Here is a 19,252-nt window from a genome sequence, read left to right on the forward strand (position 1 = left end):
CACGCAACCCCCTGGACGGACCACCACTGCGTATATTTCTCCTTCGATACAACCACCACTTACAAACCTACACCACGTCCCCCGGAAAGGAATTGGAGCAAGGTTACGAGGAGCTCCTCAACCACTATCCCCTTCCCACCACGACAACATCAACTCTGTAGCCAAAGAACTACACAGATGAATCTCCAACTGCGCAGACAAGCTCGTCCCCCTCTACAACCCAGACAGACAGGGCCCCATGAAAGCCACCTGGTTCACCACCGACCTCCGAGAATCCAGACGTACCTGCAGACGTCTCAAGAAACTATGAAGAAATAGCAAAACTCCGGAAGATAGGACCACCTACAATAACGCCATGACAGAATACCACCAACACATCAGATCAACCAAAAGGACCTTCATTCAGGACAAATCCTCAAAAGCTCCAGGAACTTGAAGAAACTCTTCAGCATCGTTCAGGAATTCACCAAATCCCCCAGCAAAGCCTCATACGTCCCACCTTCCCAGGACTTCTGCAACAAACTTGGCTCCTACTTCCATCTCAAGATCAAGCCCCTCTACAACTTCAACGAACAGACACCAGACCCCGAAACCACACCTACCTCCAGCAACACCAGCCAGCCTACCATCTCCGCCCGGACCATGGTCACCATCACGACCATGAAGAGCATTCATCCAGGAGCCCCCATGGACCCCTGTCCACCGCACATTTCCCACAGAGCCGCCGCCGCCATAGCACCCAAACTATGATGCACCATCAACGCTCCACAAACCTTGTCCTCACCTAAATCCCACACATCTGCAGAGCCAGTACGGGTGGAAGACCCTACTCTTACATCTCGGCAAAGACCTGGAACGAGCTACCGCTCAACATCAGACTTTCCCCTACTCTGCACATCTTCAGGAAGAGCATCAAGACCTGGCTCTTTGGCTGAATAGGAGCTGCATCCCCCCTCCCTCCAGCGCCTTGAGACCCAGATGGGTTAGTAGCGCGCTTCACATATTCCAGATTGATTGATAGTTATAATGAAGCAGCTGGAGGCCGTGTCATTCACTAGGCGCGCTCATGTGTCATGATGCACATGCACTTATGCAGCATCACGCATGTGGTCGCCTACTAAATAACACAGATGCAATCTTAATTTTTTTTACTGATTCGGGATGGCAGCCACAACCTAAAGTGGTAAATATATTTTAGAAAATGTCTGCGTGAAAGTGCAGTTTTGAAAGTCTAGCAACAAATGGGAGCTGGCGGGTACTCTTAAAAAGTGTAAAGGCGTTATTGGGTTGGCAGAAAATGGAAGAGCTTTAGGCAGTTGAGGGTAAATTAAATTAAAAATAGAACAATAAAAATGGGTGCAGAAGGGTTGGGTGGGGGATTGAGTGGGGGTAACACTGAGGACGTGGGTCCATGGAGGGAGCAGCACAAGGAAACGTGCACTCATGAAGCAAAGAAAGAAGTTGTTTCCTAAATGTGCCAGTGGAAAGATAAGAGACATCCAATTAAGAGGATGGTAAATAAGCTATGCTCCAGATGAAGGAAAAGCACAAGGAAAGAAAGCCATCTAATAAGAAGGAAGAAAAGGAGTGTGACAAGAAAGCCAATCCATGGTACGCAATGGGCCGTCTCTAAGCACAGACTAATTTTTGTAATAGTCCATAAGACGTCTTTAGGAAACAGACTGTGAAAAGCGGTCTGTATGCGAAACTTAAAAATAAAGTGCACCAAAGAGCATTTTTCTTCTTAGAAAGGGGTGGCCTGGAAGCCAATTGCAGCTGCTAGGCAATCTTAAAAAAAAAACTAAAAAAAACAAGAGTGGTGGAGCGAACAATAGCGGAGCAGGAAGGGAGATGGAGGAAGGAGTATACAGGGATAGGGAGTGTATAGATTAGAAGAAGAAAAAGCTCAGTTGGGTGGGAAAGCAATGAGGAGCTTGGAGGGGGAGCAACACGGGGAAGATGGGGATGTGAGAGGAGAAACAGCACACGAGGCAGAGAGCATGAAGCGGGTACTCCCTTGATGTGCGTAAACCACACCAGACCGATGCCTGGGGATATTTCTATAAATTAGAAATCTGCAGAAAATATAATCTATTATACGTTTGAAAAGCAACTTTATTGATTCCCTAGAATAAACCAGCGGGCATTTATGAACAAAACCAGAAAATACGAGTTTAGTAGGCTTATTACATAAACAAAATTATGTGGTCAAGAAATGTAATGGCTTACCCGAATTTTCTCAATTTCAGTTTTATTTGAAGACTGCTGTTTTTCAAGTCTTTCGCTCAACTGGGAGCAAATCTGAAAGAAAATTACAATGGTAATTGCTGCTCTACTACTACACAATTCTTTGAAATAATGAATGCTAAACAAATAGAGTAAAGTCGACACTCAAAAACACATAATTGGCAGGTTTCCTAGTACTGTAACTATTTTTTTCGTATCCGTTGTGCACATTTCCACCTATTAGCCGAAAAAACCTAATTATATAGTTTCCATGGTATTCTATGAATACAAATTAAACTTGCCAAATAGATCACTTTTAAAACTAATTGACCACTAAATATAGAGGCTTCATTTACAAGTAGATGTTTAGTGGCACTGTCCTAAAAAGAATAATTTCCAATGGGTTGTTCCGCTCATTGTCTCACTGGCTGCTCTACCAGACTGCAACTCGCCAACAAGTGTCATATTTCCCAGTTGGACTTTGGAAAAGCTGTGTTCATAATCCAGATCAAACCCTGGCCACATTAGTGGCCTAGTGCCAATGTACTTACCAAATCTTCCCTTCTTTCATGTATAGGCAAAGCCAAACAAATTCATGAGGCCATGCCATACACTTAGAGGTGGAGAGTCTTCTTTCTAGGGCAGATCAGACTAACATGCATTGCTAATGGATAGTAAATGTCTAACAGCAAATATCCTTTGGCAGACAACTAGGTAAGGAGCTAATCTTTGGAAAACTCCGCACTGAGAAAGAAAAAGGCATAAAAAATAATGGGCTGGAAAGTCACACCAGTGCAATAACAAGCATTTCCAATGCCATAGGTCTCGCATTTGCGAGACTTTGAGCTACTGGCATTGTAAATGACAAACCTTTTATCTATGTGTAGGTTTTGAAAACAGATAAATAAAAGGAATTGGCATTTACAATGCCAATAGCTTACATTTTCGCAAATGCGAGACCTATTGCATTGCAAATGCTTGTTTTATTTGCAGTGAAGTTATATTTGCATAGCATTATTGCCAATAGTATAAAAAAGCAAAAGTAAAAAACATTGTCATTTTCAATGCCAACAGCTCTAACTTTAACAAATGCGAGACCTGTTACATTGGAAATGCAATCGATCACACATTTGTTGGAGTTGGAGTTATTTGCATTATAAATGGTAATGTTTTTGACCTAGCAATGTTGCAGTGGTGCAGTACCATTTGTGGTCATTAGCCACATATAGTACTGCACTCTGCAAAGTTGGAGTTATTGGTATAAATGACAATGTTTTTATACGGTACTGTACCCTGCAGAAGATATGGTAAATCCACCCTACCCACAATGATTTGCACCATAAGTACATTCAAATTGCTTTGTTCATATACACATTTAGTAGCTTTGAAATGTGACAAAATAATTATATTAATTCTGGATTAGTACTCTGTGTGGAGCTGATGAAGGGAAATGTACAGAAGGTGAGATGTCCTAGTAAGTAGAGTAATCACTGCCAGCCTTGCTAAGGACCTAGCCTGTGTCCCGCCTGAAGCCCTTTAAGGAAATAGTTGTTGTGCTACTTTATTCGATATTTACATATCATAAAAGTACAAACAATACAAACATACACATATTTAAAACTCTACTTATTCATACATTTCATACCATAAAAAGATAAAAATCAGAGTATTTACATTTAAAACAAGGGGTTTCAGTAGTACATTAGCAGGAGTCGGTATATACATTAGTTTTACAGCTCATCCTTTCTCATGTCTTAAGCCAATAACCTGGCACGGATGAACCATGCGCTGGCTAAATATTTAGCGACCCCGCATACAACTAACATAGATGTAACATCTGACAAGAGCATACGCAAGGCGGTTCTGGCCTCTCTCACACCCAGCTCTCTGCATACCGGTTTTAACCATTTTGTTCTGGGTCTTTTGTAAGCCCTACAAGCGAATAGAAAGTGTGGAAGTGATTCGCTTGTACATGGGCATCCGTGGCAGCTTGGAGAGTGGGCGTTTCCCCCCCCTTCCTTTCCAACCCTCAGTGAAGTTTTTCAGGGGTAGGATCCCGTATCTCATTTTCAAGAAAAGAGACCTGTCCCTAGGGTTTTGGATAAAATCTAGGAAGGGCTCGAGTTTTTTATTGGGTTTGAATTCCATGAAGGCAGTTATTAATGCCCCCAACTTAGCATGTTTTATTTCCTCCTCCTGGACCCATTCCCAATATATTTTTTTAATGATATGCTTGTGGGGAGGGGCCTGGGTGGACCAGAATTCTCCCAAACCTAGCTTCAAAACCCGCTGCTTGAGTTTGGTCAACCACGGTATCTTGTTCGCACTGTTCAGTATGATCAGCTCGTCCAAGACCAACGCATATTTTGCCAATTCTGGCGTCCTTCGCAGGCGTACCCAGAATAGCAATGGGCGAAGGTGCAGCACATCAGCAATGGAATGTTTTCCCATATCTAAATAGAGAGGTTTTAAAGGAGTGGAGAGGGGGAGAGCAACCAGGTCCCTCACAAACTTGTTTTCTGCCCTTACCAGGTCAGTGGTGTTCTCACCTCCCCACAGCTCTGAACCATAGACGGCAGAGGCAACAGCCTTTCCCTCATATGCTACCAGAGCTGGGGCCACAGGTCTGCTGGTAGATAGGCGCTGGTTTCTTAGTATGGCTCCTGAAGCTCTTTTGAGGTTTAGGAGCATCTTGGCCACATGGGCGTCTCATTTCATTTGGTTGTTGATCCTAACGCCCAAGTAGTCAAACTCCTCCACCACCTCAAGTGGGTACCCATTTAGTGTTATGTGCACTTTCCTTGCCTTCGTTTGGGTTGACAACACCATCAGTTTCGTTTTAGATGTGTTGACCGTGAGCCCCCTCTCATCACAAAACAGGGTAAATCTATCCAGTAACTTCTGCAATCCCGAGGGGGTTTTGGACAGGAGGAGGGTGTCATCTGCAAAAAGTAGGGTTGGTGTTTTTTAAGAAAATAGTGCTCTGAGGCTGGTATTAAAACGTAGAGAGTAACAACACATGTAACAGGGGGAATTCTCCCAGGAGGTTACAAGAGAATAAACTAGGCGGTACTACGGCAGGACTACAGGGACAGGAGCCAAATAAATAGATGGAAAAGAATAAAGATCAGCAACAAAAGAACGTGAGGGAAATAAAAAAGGTTTACGAAGCTTCAGTAACTGCAGCTAAGCTGGTCATGTCACTCCCAGGGTGACATAGAAGGAATATCATCCCAGTGTTGCTCCGCAGCTAGCTAGGATGACAGCGGGAGCCCAACTTGGTAACTATACTGTGGCACTATGCTGGAAAAGCTGATCAAGGAAACACATTTGCCTTCAATTTATAGTTGTACTACTAGTTTGCATTACATTTTGCAGGTGTGTGCCTTTATTTATAGGAGGAGATCGAGAAACAAGTAAATCGAATTCGAAACAATTACATGTTGTTTCCTGACCGTTACCCATGTATCAATGCACTACATAAAAGAGACATTTCGTGGTGATTGAGAGCAGCCACTACCTTCACTGCAATAGCTTTATCATCTTACTATAACCGTATCACCTCCAGAGATATTATTACATGACAGCGCTCCATAATCCCTCAAGGGACAGTTGAATTTCTGAGCAACTGAGGAGACATACTGGGGCCTCGCCGTGACTTGACAGGTCCACGATACCAAACAAAAGAATAGGGTGGCAACCCACTGTAAGTGAATGAGATTTAAACAATCCAAGTGCATTTGTATTGATATCTCTGGCAGGACAGCTCGAGCTTTCTCAAGATGGGTGTCCACTGTTAGATGAACTTCCTGCTTACACTTGGATCGCCCCTAAGCTAACCCAACCAGTGTAATAAATACACTTGGCATATATTTTATCCTCAAACAAGTTGTGTCATTCATTGTGTTGCATGCATGGAACTATGAGTTCTCAATTGTCCTCATATCCGCCAAAGGCTTGGGGTAGCAATGCTAAAACAAGGCCAGACTGAAACACTCCATGGCCCACAATGCATCCTTAAAAGGCCAGTGCGTGCCCGCAGTAAACTCAGTCTTACCTGGGAAGGAGGATGTGCATGGCAGCCTCGGGGGCAGAGCGGGTTTGTCCGTGGCTGCCCATGATGGAGGAAGATTCCCTTCTCCTGCAACAGACTCCGGCACAGCTTCTATCCTGCCTCCACTAACGGGAACTACTGGTTCCCATTCACAGAAGGAAGCGGGGCCGCGCGCGACCATCACGTGACTTGGGGGCGCGCCCGCGGGGGGAGACAGCAGCAGCCGGAGAAAGGCTGCGGGCGAGCCGGGGGATAGGGTGATTGGGGTCTGCACGAGCTGGGGGATAGGATGGGCGATGGGATTGGGGTCTCATGGATTTAGTGGGGACACTTAGGTGGTGAATGCCGCATGGTGCGGCCAAAGCAATATTTCAGGCGGGGCTCCTGTGAGGAAGACGGAGCCCCGCTTGTTGCTGCAGTGACCGGCTGAAGACGGAGACCAGCCGAGGAGCAGCGCAAAGTCCCCACAAGTGCCGGTAAGTGGGGTAAAGCATGCTGTACATGGAAAGCGCGTAAAAAAAAAAGTTATATCGCATGCGGCTTGCAGTACATTAATGCGCGCCGCGCTTGGAGCTCTAAAAAAAAAAAAAAAACTAACGCATTTGGCGTTCTCTACATTTAAAGTGCGCCGCGCTTGCAGCACACGTGCACATTTAAATAAATAAATAAATTACAGGAGGCTTGCAAGGACGGAAGGGGGACAGGAGATGTGCACACTGCGTGGCTGTACGTGCGTGTGCACAAGCTCCAATCGCTCTGTGCGTGCCCATCTCTTGTCCCACTTCCAAGGCAAGTCCCTAAGAACAGAGCTCAGTGGCGACAGCGCTTTCGCCCTGCTTATGCCAGGCTCGACCTAAAAATCAATATATGGTCCTGCAGGAATAAGCAACACACAACCACAAATATTATTTAGTATATTTAACGTAATATATCTAAATAGTAGCAAAACCTATTTAATTTTTTCTTTTACTTTTTCATATGAGGCGGTCATGAACCCAAAAGGACATGACTTTTGTGATAAAGTGATATGGATTGAGAAAATAAAATAGACATTACAATACAGACAAAATACTGATCTGAACATAATGGACATAAAACACATAACCTAAAACATTATTGGCGCTTCTAGGCTAGTTGATAAATAACATGAAGCAATGGGATTGCCCTCGACGTTTCGACCCTGCTTTTATGTGCAACTGGTTGGACATCACGGTGGGTCTTTCTCACGAAAAAGGTAACAGCCTTGATGCCAAATGATATTCTAGGAAAACAGGAGTTCCTCCATTCCTTGATGGAGTCCAAAAAGCGGATCGGCATGTTTCCAAAATCAGATAATCCGAATCTGCAAGGGGAGACCCTCAATGGGGTTTTTGTTCAAAATAATTTCAGCGGGGTCAAAAATATATTAACAATAGGGGACTTGAAAAGAGAAGGCTGATCAGGCAGGCGAAGAAAGGCCGAAATGACTGAAAGATAGCCTTTCAGAGTGCCCAGAGCAGAACCCTGCTGATCCAAAGAAAGAATGAAGAGGAGAACCTCTGAAAGAGGGGCAGAAAGCGGATCCACAGCCTTTGCTGTGCACCATGCAACAGGCGTATACCATTTTAGTGGAGGGACGCCTGGCTGCCAAGATGACATTACAGACTTCGGGAGGAAGGTCATAAGCAGTCAACTGTCGCCGCTCAATCTCCACGCAAGTAGGTGGAGACTGGACAGGTTCGGGTGGAGGACAGTCCCCTGCTGCTGCAACAAAAGATCTTCTTAAAGAGGCAGTCTGCTCGGAGAATCGATGGCCATGCTCAAGAGCTCGGGGTACCACTCTTCATGCCCAGTCCGAAGTCACAAGAATTACTTGGACCCAGTCACGCTTGATCTTCTTCAGCAGTATGGGTAGAAGTGGTACAGGCAGAAAGGCGTACAGGAGGCGGCAATTCCACTCGCGACGAAAAGCTTCGCCGAGCAAGTGCTGCCTTGGAAAATACAATGCGAGGAACTGCTGACATTGCACGCTCTCGTCGGTGGCTAATAGATCTAACCAAGGCTCTCCCCACTGCTGAAAGAGACCTTGTGCCACCTCTGAGTGAAGACGCCATTCGTGATCAACCATGCACCGGCAGCTGAGTTAGTCTGCCCTGGAGTTAAGGGAACCTGCCAGGTGTTGAACCACCGGAGCCAGAGATGCAGTGGTTGACTTTGGCAAAGGTTGAAGTGTTGTATCTCTATTAGCCAGTGGAGTCACTGCCTTTGAAGATTGTGCCAGAGTCAGAGAGTCTCATCACCGTCAATCTGTGATGACGTCTGGGACTCGGAGAGACCGACTTTTGAGTCGCATCCTTTGAAGAGCGACGCCGAGAACCATGGCGCCACTTCTTCTTGTGTTTCCTAGAAGACCTCTAAGTGAGCGGAGTCGGCAACTTCGAGCGGGTCCGAGACCTCCTGCAACCGCTCTTCTGCTTTTTGGGTCTCAAAAAGGCAGACATAACCATACAACTCCCTGGCACTGTAGGTAATTACTTTGCAAAGGAAAGAAGGAAGACAAGAGAAACAAGCATTGGAAATGCAATAGGTCTCGCAATAGAATAGTTAGACATTTTTCTTTTTGCAAATGGAAGAGTGGCGTTGCGTGGATGAGTGGCGTTGCGTGGATGAGTGGCGTTGCGAGTGGCGTTGCGTGTGTGAGTGGCGTTGCGTGTGTGAGTGGCGTTGCGTATGTGAGTGGCGTAGCGTGTGTGAGTGGCGTAGCGTGTGTGAGTGGCGTAGCGTGTGTGAGTGGCGTTGCGTGTGTGAAGGATTGGTAGTGCGGGCACTGCTGCTTGTGGTATCTGCGAGATTTGTGTAAGTAAATGGAGAGGGGGGAGAGAGTTGGAAGAGAGAGTGAAAGAGGCAGAAACGTTGAGAGGAAAAGAAAGTGCGAATCTGTAAGCTGAGAGATGTGGCATAACAGAAGGATTGGTAGTGCGGGCACTGCTGCTTGGGGTATCTGCGAGATTTGTGTAAGTAAATGGAGAGGGGGGAGAGAGTTGGAGGAGAGAGTGAAAGAGGCAGAAACGTGGAGAGTAAAAGAAAGAGCGAAGGAATATGTAAGCTGAGAGATGTGGCATAACAGAAGGATTGGTAGTGCGGGCACTGCTGCTTAGGGTATCTGCGAGATTTGTGTAAGTAAATGGAGAGGGGGGAGAGAGTTGGAAGAGAGAGTGAAAGAGGCAGAAACGTGGAGAGTAAAAGAAAGAGCGAAGGAATATGTAAGCTGAGAGATGTGGCATAACAGAAGGATTGGTAGTGCGGGCACTGCTGCTTAGGGTTTCTGCGAGATTTGTGTAAGTAAATGGAGAGGGGGGAGAGAGTTGGAAGAGAGAGTGAAAGAGGCAGAAACGTGGAGAGTAAAAGAAAGAGCGAAGGAATATGTAAGCTGAGAGATGTGGCATAACAGAAGGATTGGTAGTGCGGGCACTGCTGCTTGGGGTATCTGCGAGATTTGTGTAAGTAAATGGAGAGGGGGAGAGAGTTGGAAGAGAGAGTTAAAGAGGCAGAAACGTGGAGAGTAAAAGAAAGAGCGAAGGACTATGTAAGCTGAGAGATGTGGCATAACAGAAGGATTGGTAGTGCGGGCACTGCTGCTTAGGGTTTCTGCGAGATTTGTGTAAGTAAATGGAGAGGGGGGAGAGAGTTGGAAGAGAGAGTGGGAGAGAGTTGGAAGAGAGAGTGAAAGAGGCAGAAACGTGGAGAGTAAAAGAAAGGGTGAAGGAATATGTAAGCTGAGAGATGTGGCATAACAGAAGGATTGGTAGTGCGGGCACTGCTGCTTGGGGTATCTGCGAGATTTGTGTAAGTAAATGGAGAGGGGGAGAGAGTTGGAAGAGAGAGTGAAAGAGGCAGAAACGTGGAGAGTAAAAGAAAGAGCGAAGGAATCTGTAAGCTAAGAGATGTGGCATAACAGAAGGATTGGTAGTGCGGGCACTGCTACTTGGGGTATCTGCGAGATTTGTGTAAGTAAATGGAGAGGGGGGAGAGAGTTGGAAGAGAGAGTGAAAGAGGAAGAAAGGTGGAGAGTAAAAGAAAGAGCGAAGGAATTAGTAAGCTGAGAGATGTGGCATAACAGAAGGATTGGTAGTGCGGGCACTGCTGCTTGGGGTATCTGCGAGATTTGTGTAAGTAAATGGAGAGGGGGGAGAGAGTTGGAAGAGAGAGTGAAAGAGGCAGAAACGTGGAGAGTAAAAGAAAGAGCGAAGGAATCTGTAAGCTAAGAGATGTGGCATAACAGAAGGATTGGTAGTGCGGGCACTGCTACTTGGGGTATCTGCGAGATTTGTGTAAGTAAATGGAGAGGGGGAGAGAGTTGGAAGAGAGAGTGAAAGAGGAAGAAACGTGGAGAGTAAAAGAAAGAGCGAAGGAATTAGTAAGCTGAGAGATGTGGCATAACAGAAGGATTGGTAGTGCGGGCACTGCTGCTTGGGGTATCTGCGAGATTTGTGTAAGTAAATGGAGAGGGGGGAGAGAGTTGGAAGAGAGAGTGAAAGAGGCAGAAACGTGGAGAGTAAAAGAAAGAGCGAAGGAATATGTAAGCTGAGAGATGTGGCATAACAGAAGGATTGGTAGTGCGGGCACTGCTGCTTGGGGTATCTGCGAGATTTGTGTAAGTAAATGGAGAGGGGGGAGAGAGTTGGAAGAGAGAGTGAAAGAGGCAGAAACGTGGAGAGTAAAAGAAAGAGCGAAGGAATATGTAAGCTGAGAGATGTGGCATAACAGAAGGATTGGTAGTGCGGGCACTGCTGCTTAGGGTATCTTCCAGATTTGTGTAAGTAAATGGAGAGGGGGGAGAGAGTTGGAAGAGAGAGTGAAAGAGGCAGAAACGTGGAGAGTAAAAGAAAGAGCGAAGGAATATGTAAGCTGAGAGATGTGGCATAACAGAAGGATTGGTAGTGCGGGCACTGCTGCTTAGGGTTTCTGCGAGATTTGTGTAAGTAAATGGAGAGGGGGGAGAGAGTTGGAAGAGAGAGTGAAAGAGGCAGAAACGTGGAGAGTAAATGAGAGCGAAGGAATATGTAAGCTGAGAGATGTGGCATAACAGAAGGATTGGTAGTGCGGGCACTGCTGCTTGGGGTATCTGCGAGATTTGTGTAAGTAAATGGAGAGGGGGGAGAGAGTTGGAAGAGAGAGTGAAAGAGGCAGAAACGTGGAGAGTAAAAGAAAGAGCGAAGGAATCTGTAAGCTAAGAGATGTGGCATAACAGAAGGATTGGTAGTGCGGGCACTGCTACTTGGGGTATCTGCGAGATTTGTGTAAGTAAATGGAGAGGGGGGAGAGAGTTGGAAGAGAGAGTGAAAGAGGAAGAAAGGTGGAGAGTAAAAGAAAGAGCGAAGGAATATGTAAGCTGAGAGATGTGGCATAACAGAAGGATTGGTAGTGCGGGCACTGCTGCTTGGGGTATCTGCGAGATTTGTGTAAGTAAATGGAGAGGGGGGAGAGAGTTGGAAGAGAGAGTGAAAGAGGCAGAAACGTGGAGAGTAAAAGAAAGACTGAAAACTGAAATTGTATGGATTAGCAGTGAAGCGTGTGTGCCTGATTCCATCTTTGCTCGGTGAGTCAACCATATGCAGGTATATTAACAATGGCCTTTTATGCCAATGGGAATTTATTTTCACCGGGGGGCTGGCACCATTGGAGGTCGGTTTGGAACAACTGTCTCCAACTTCATCACAGTAGGGATTGAAGGGGTGAGTAGTTGGTGGCGAGGAAAAAGGATATAGAAAGATATACTGGGAGAGGAGCTAGAGGGAGAAAAAAGAGGGAAAGTGGACGGAAAGAAAGAGCGGAAGGGAGCAGAGCTTGTTGGAGCTTTTTTGTATTGCTGCTTTTTGTTTCCTGTCCAGCAGTGCCTTCATCGTGGATGCAATCAAACTTGTAAATATGTAACGCTTGTGTATTAATTACATGAACGCGGAAAACATCCAAATGGAAGATACAAAAGGCAATAAAAATACATAACTGACATAATACATAAAATAATTCAAGTCGAATGAAATCACACGTCTACAAGTACAAAACCAAGCTCCTGTGCTATTGTCTGAAGGGAATTTCCCTTGTTAAACTAAAATATATATTTATGAGTGAAGATCAGGAGACGGAGGGCATTGCTGTGGGGAGGGGGTGTAGGAGAAATGCACAAGGCGGGCAGGGGAGGGGGCGGAGCGGGGAGAGCGGCATGTGGGTGTTAAGAAGCCAGGCCTTTGAAGTGAAGCTAAGCTTCACTTCAAAAGGTGTCGGAGGAATGCGGGCGAGAGGAACAGATGGCGATTGCGGCTGTGCATGGACGGAAAGAAAGAGCGGAAGGGAGCAGAGCTTGTTGGAGCTTTTTAGGTCTCGCCTGTCGATGCGCATGCGCATCGAGCAAGCGAGACTATAGGGGCTCATCCAGACTTTATCTAACTTGCAAGGAATCGTGGCGATTCCTTGCAGTGCCCGTGACTTTTAAGCTCAATGCGCATGTGCATTGAGCTTAAAAGCGCGTGCACATGCACCCAGCCGCCTACTCTCTCTCTCAGCCTTCCCACAACTCCGCCCCCTCACTACTTGATTGCACGGCCGCTAGGCCGTGCCTCCCCTACTCTCCTCCCCCCTCCTCCTCTCCTCCCATGCCTGCCTGCCTCAACTCTCCGCCTCCCGCCCCCTCCCCCTGCACGGCCGCTAGGCCGTGCCTCCCCTACTCTCCTCCCCCCTCCTCCTCTCCTCCCATGCCTGCCTGCCTCAACTCTCCGCCTCCCGCCCCCTCCCCCTGCACGGCCGCTAGGCCGTGCCTCCCCTACTCTCCTCCCCCCTCCTCCTCTCCTCCCATGCCTGCCTGCCTCAACTCTCCGCCTCCCGCCCCCTCCCCCTAGTTGAGCCTTGTGACGCTTACTCACATCGGAGTCGAATGTCCAGTAAAAACGAAGGAAAGACTGATTGAGGAAGCGATGAAGAAATACTGGGTGAAAAAATCAGGCACCCGAAGCTTTGTCCTTTTATAATGACAGGTCTAATATGTGCTGAAATTGGAAAAAAAGCCATAAGATGTGATTTGTGTTCGATCAGCAGTATAACTAATCAAAGTTAAATCGCAGGGAGGCACACTTGCTAACGAGAAAAATTCATTAACAAATACGTATGAGTAAGCATTGCATAGCAAATAAACAATTACTCAGGCATAATCAAGAGCAGGCGTTTTCCCCCAAAGAACTGAAACACCAGAAATCGATATCTTGCCGTTCAGGGACTTCGAGAGATAAATTGTGGTGGTTCCAATATGGCCGCTCGGCTGTAGCAATCGGAGACTTGAGTAACACAGTCCACTCTCTATGTTTACTAGAGGCGCCAATTTCAGTTTTTTTTAAAACCGTACTGGAACCTCTGCAGCTGTTATATTAAGGGAGCAGAAAACGTCTATTCAGGTAACATGGGGAGAGGTGTGCAGCCGATGGGTTGGGTTGAGTTGACACCAGGGAATGCAGGCACAGGAGTCGCCTCGATCGTACTGCAAACATACACGAATTTAGGGATTCTTAGTCATCCAGTGGTATAAAGCTGTCATTTGCCAATAACAGTTTTGTCAGTGGCAACTTCGTTTTTGCAATCGCTTGGACATAGAAAACCGGCCCCATGTCACAACGGTTTCCGGTAGTTCTACGGTGACCAGATGTTCGCAACTAAATCATCGGCAATGTTAATCGTTTTGGCTTGAGTTGTACATGAAAATACAAACTTGCTCTATTGCCTCTGACTGTTCGTGTCTCTATTCTGGGCTGCTACTGTCGCGTGATTTTCTTTTCATTTCTTCTAATCTTTTTAACACTTAGTTCTGACCACGTCCAGTGGAATAGATGTGCTGATCAAATATTTCTCTGTGATTAACAGGTTTGCATTCCTGGCTTGACTTTTATCTCATGTGGCAGGGAGCGCACTGCAGACACCACGCCACGCAACGCCACTCATCCACGCAACGCCACTCATCCACGCAACGCCACTCACCCACGCAACGCCACTCACCCACGCAACGCCACTCACCCACGCAACGCCACTCACCCACGCAACGCCACTCACCCACGCAACGCCACTCACCCACGCAACGCCACTCACCCACCGCCACTCACTCAATGCCACTCACCCACGCAACGCCACTCATCCACGCAACGCCACTCATCCACGCAACGCCACTCATCCACGCAACGCCACTCACCCACGCAACGCCACACACCCACGCAACGCCACTCACCCACGCAACGCCACTCACCCACGCAACGCCACTCACCCACGCAACGCCAAGTAACCAAAAACATTTCCATGACAAAAAGGAGTCTCTGGCCCTTAATCCACCCACCATATGCAAGCGTTTTCATCAGCATAGCATATAGCATATCTACTAGTGATTTTTAGTTAAAGCTTTTACAAATGTTTATTGCTTTTTTGATTTGTAATTCTTTAGCATTGGCTACAAAAAATAAAAATGCAAAAGATTTACAACAAAAAACCCATAAACAATTCTAAATGCACTAACTCTAACGCTGCGAGACCTATTGCATTTCCAATGCTTGTTTGTATTGCTGCTTTTTGTTTCCTGTCCAGCAGTGCCTTCATCGTGGATGCAATCAAACTTGTAAATATGTAACGCTTGTGTATTAATTACATGAACGCGGAAAACATCCAAATGGAAGATAAAAAAGGCAATAAAAATACATAACTGACATAATACATAAAATAACACTTATAAGGTCCTAAAGGCGAGACCTATGGGCTATGCCAATGCTTGTTACAACCTGCATGCCAAAGAGGAGGAAAGTGAAGGAGCGAATACAAGAGAGAAAGAATGGAAGAAGCAATGGCAGATTGAACTCAAGTGGGGGAGTGAGTGAGAGAAGAGAGAACGATAGGAGAGAGAATGAAGGGGGAGAGAGAGAGAGAGAGAGAGAAAGAAGGGGGGAGAAAGAGAAGGAGATAAAGGGAGGAGACAGAGAATTAAGGAGAGAGAGAGAAAGAATAGAGATAGAGAATTAGAGTGGGGCGAGAAAGAGAGAGGGAGAGACAGAGAAAGAGAGGGAGGGGGAGAGAGAGAGCGAGAGAGCGAAAGAGAGTGGGGGAGAGAGACATAGGGAAGAAGTAATGCAAAAAAAGTAATAGCCAATGGAATACACTTGTGATAGTAATTTCCAAGAAACAATCCCAAATTAAATTTGGAAAATCCCTTAAAACCTGGCTATTTTTTTCTTCAGAATATTTTATGAATCTTCAGTAAATACAGTAAAAAGGAAACCCCTACAAAATAAACATAAGTAAAAATGCAGTCTGTTTGTTTTCCTATTTGCGTGTACCTTAAAGTAATCATAGTATGCGAGCAAACAGGGAAAGATCCGATACACAAGTGTAGGGGCATTTTGTTACAGCGATTTCTTGATTGTATGCCTTAGCAATTGTTAGAAATGGACAAGTAGGAACAAATGGAAAGTGGTGGGCATGGTTGACCAACGTGACTAAATACAACAAACCTCGGAGAGCAGCGCATGCCTGCTACCAGGCTCAACGTAAAAAAAAAGCAAAAATATTTGGATCATGGAGAGGAAACCCCAATCTAGTGTTCTTTTGATGCAGCCCCAATTGCCCAAGCAGTTCAGGAATGCTCAGTGTTCCCCAGTACCAAACGTGCTGAACGGTCTAAAAGTGACAAGAGAAGCAACTCTTAAAACACATATCAACCCAAGCTTGCCTTGCAAAGATAACACAACAGACATTACCTCTGCTTTGGGACAGATTCAAGTAAATATGCCTCTTCAAAAAGACTAACTGCTGTGTCAACATTAATTCCAGTAATTTTGCCAAAATCACCCCTTTCTGTTAGCCCAATGATTTTTTTTTTCAAGCGGACATTTCTGCCTTTTCTAAAACTTTAGGAACCTGTCCAGAGATCAGCGAGTAGCAGGGTAATGCAGTTTATTATGCAGACTGAGCCGACGCAGGCGATTGTGGCGCTGAGGTGAGTGCTGGAGTTCGAGGCAGCTGCTGGGGGCAGGATTTAGAAAGCCACATGGGGAGTGCTCAAGAGCGAGTCAGCCCTGACGACTATTAGCTGCGGGGGGGGGGGGGCAGGATTTAGAAAGCGTGAGTGAGTGCAGTGGAGGAGGGAGATATACACGAGGGTGACAAAAAGGAATAAATACACACTTGCTCTATATTTTGTGAAACAAGCATAATAAGCCCTGTTGGTTTTTCAAACATGTAATACATGTAATATAATTGGGCATGTATGAAAATGAACTGTGCTTCCCTTGTCAAAGAAATGCATCATTTGATTGCACAAATAACGCATTGTGGTAAACAGCATATCCCCGCCCCAGCACTTGCGTTTTTGTTTCCCCCAAACCCTCAGTTCTCATCTTTATTATGCAGACTGAGCCGACGCAGGCGATTGTGGCGCTGAGGTGAGTGCTGGAGTTCGAGGCAGCTGCTGGGGGCAGGATTTAGAAAGCCACATGGGGAGTGCTGAAGAGCGAGTCAGCCCTGACGACTATTAGCTGCGGGGGGGGGGGGGGCAGGATTTAGAAAGCGACATGGGGAATGCTGAAGAGCGAGTCAGCTCCACCAATGGTTATAGCTGCGGGGGGGGGGGGGTGATTTAGAAAGCGACATGGGGAGTGCTGAAGAGCGAGTCAGCTCCACCAATGGTTATTAGCTGCGGGGGGCAGGATTTAGAAAGCGACATGGGTGGAGTGTTTCAGTGCAAGTCATCTCCACTCATGAGTATTAGTTGCCGGGAACAGCAAAGTGAGCTGCGCCGTGATAAACATTAGAAAGGTGCAGCCAGTATACTTGAAGATAAAATATGGCGCACTGCAAAAAAAATAAAACAGATTTGTATTGCTGCTTTTTGTTTCCTGCCCAGCAGTGCCTTCATCGTGGATGCAATCAAACTTGTAAATATGTAACGCTTGTGTATTAATTACATGAACGCGGAAAACATCCAAATGGAAGATAAAAAAGGCAATAAAAATACATAACTGACATAATACATAAAATAATTCAAGTCGAATGAAATCGCACGTCTACAAGTACAAAACCAAGCTCCTGTGCTATTGTCTGAAGGGAATTTCCCTTGTTAAACTAAAATATATATTTATGAGTGAAGATCAGGAGACGGAGGGCATTGCTGTGGGGAGGGGGTGTAGGAGAAATGCACAAGGCGGGCAGGGGAGGGGGCGGAGCGGGGAGAGCGGCATGTGGGTGTTAAGAAGCCGGGCCTTTGAAGTGAAGCTAAGCTTCACTTCAAAAGGTGTCGGAGGAATGCGGGAGAGAGGAACAGATGGCGATTGCGGCTGTGCACGCGCTTTTAAGCTCAATGCACATGCGCATTGAGCTTAAAAGTCACGGGCACTGCAAGGAATCGCCACGATTCCTTGCTTCTTAGTTAAAAGTTGTTTAAGCCGCAATAGGCTCGCAAGCTCGATGCGCATGCGCATCGACAGGCGAGACCTAAAAAGATAAGAAGGAAAAGAAGGAAGGAAGGAAAGGAAGCAGCCGCAGATAGGTTCCATTAATTGCCCAGCTATACTCTGGTCTGTACGGTTATACTGCTCTTACTAGCAATTATTGTAATGTACAGTCCCTGGAGCAAGCCATAAGTTTGGTTTGTTTGTTACCTTTACATGTTCAATCAACAAAAATATATATTTTTAAAAGGCAAGAGAGAAAAAAGGTAAGCGGGGTGGAAGGAAAGAAAGAAGATGAAAGAAAATGCAAGTACAGAAGATGAAATAGAAGTAGGCAAGAGAGGAAGATGGCAAGAAAATAAGCAAGAAAGAAAAAGAAAGGAAAAGAAAGGAAAAAGAAAGAAAGAAGGGAGGGAGGGAGGAAAGAAAAAGAAAGGCAAGAATGAAGGAAAGGAATGCAGTTAGGATTGGCAAGCTAGAAAGAACACACTGATTAGCTCATATTCAGAGCTTTATAGTGTGAGCTTCAAATAGCAGTTGTCAGATAAAGCCATTAAGAAAGGTATTTACAACAGCGTTAGCAGGAGATGGGATCTGATAAAGCTGGAATGGGCCCTTTGTGTCCTGCTATCACACCAGTTTGTAAGGCTCTAAAAAGAAAGACAACACTAAAGCAATTATAAAGAAATCCAAGCATTAAAAATGCAATAGGTCTCGCCTTAGATTAAGTTAAAGCCATTTGCTTTGCTAATGGTATTGTATAGCAAAGCAAATGGCTTTAACTCAATAAAATGCGAGACCTATTTCATTTTCAATGCTTGTTCTATATTTGGGGTTAAACTGGTACTAATGAGGCATGCTGCGCGCTGCATAGGCGAGACCTCAAAAGGAGTTTAACTTGAAAGACTCGGTCATGTTTTCCTGTTTGCTGCATGGCTCACAGGTAGAGGCGGACAAGCCAAAAGAAATGACAAGGAAGGCCGATTTAGAACCGAGTTAGTGGGCCAGGCATGGCTCTAAGAGCCCGTGCACAAGCCTGCCCGTGAAAATGTATGGCATATAAATTATGCAACAAACATGTAAAAATATGATAAACAGTCTTCAAAATTCAAAAACGTGAATGCCGTTGACATGTAGAAGCAGTTCACAATAGTACATGAGATTATCACACAGTTTAGAGGCACTTGTTAGAAGTGATCGCTTTTAAACATGAATTTGGAAGCATTCATGCCCCCAGCCTTGGCACAATGCCATTAGTAAAGCAAGAGGAAAGTCAGTTCTTGTGTGCCAGCTACATGTCCTAGCTTACTAGATACGGAATAATGTTATAGACTATTAAACACAAGAAAGATTTTTGTACCGCACATATCACAAACTCTTTCATTACAATGTCCTTTCCTATGAGGTGATCAAGAAAGAGGAGGCACAATGAAATAAAATAATTTCCTAGGATCACACAATTTGGTCAAATTGGAGAGCAAGGACTGGTCAATTTATGCAGTTCAGCTACAGATTGCTCTTTCTT

The 19,252-nt window shown here is 45.6% G+C and overlaps 1 protein-coding gene across 2 annotated transcripts in view; it reads right to left on the reverse strand.

Annotated features, from left to right (window-relative positions):
• RABGAP1 (RAB GTPase activating protein 1) overlaps nucleotides 1–19,252 on the reverse strand; it is an 855,191-nt gene that overhangs the window by 91,457 nt on the left and 744,482 nt on the right. For both annotated transcript variants that reach the window (XM_078641966.1, XM_078641967.1), the window contains one exon: nucleotides 2,230–2,301. In XM_078641966.1, coding sequence (XP_078498092.1) covers nucleotides 2,230–2,301 — 72 coding nt within the window. The remainder of the gene's footprint in view (nucleotides 1–2,229; nucleotides 2,302–19,252) is intronic.

Source organism: Lissotriton helveticus, chromosome 5_1 (assembly GCF_964261635.1).
Source record: "Lissotriton helveticus chromosome 5_1, aLisHel1.1, whole genome shotgun sequence".
Taxonomy (NCBI): domain Eukaryota; kingdom Metazoa; phylum Chordata; class Amphibia; order Caudata; family Salamandridae; genus Lissotriton; species Lissotriton helveticus.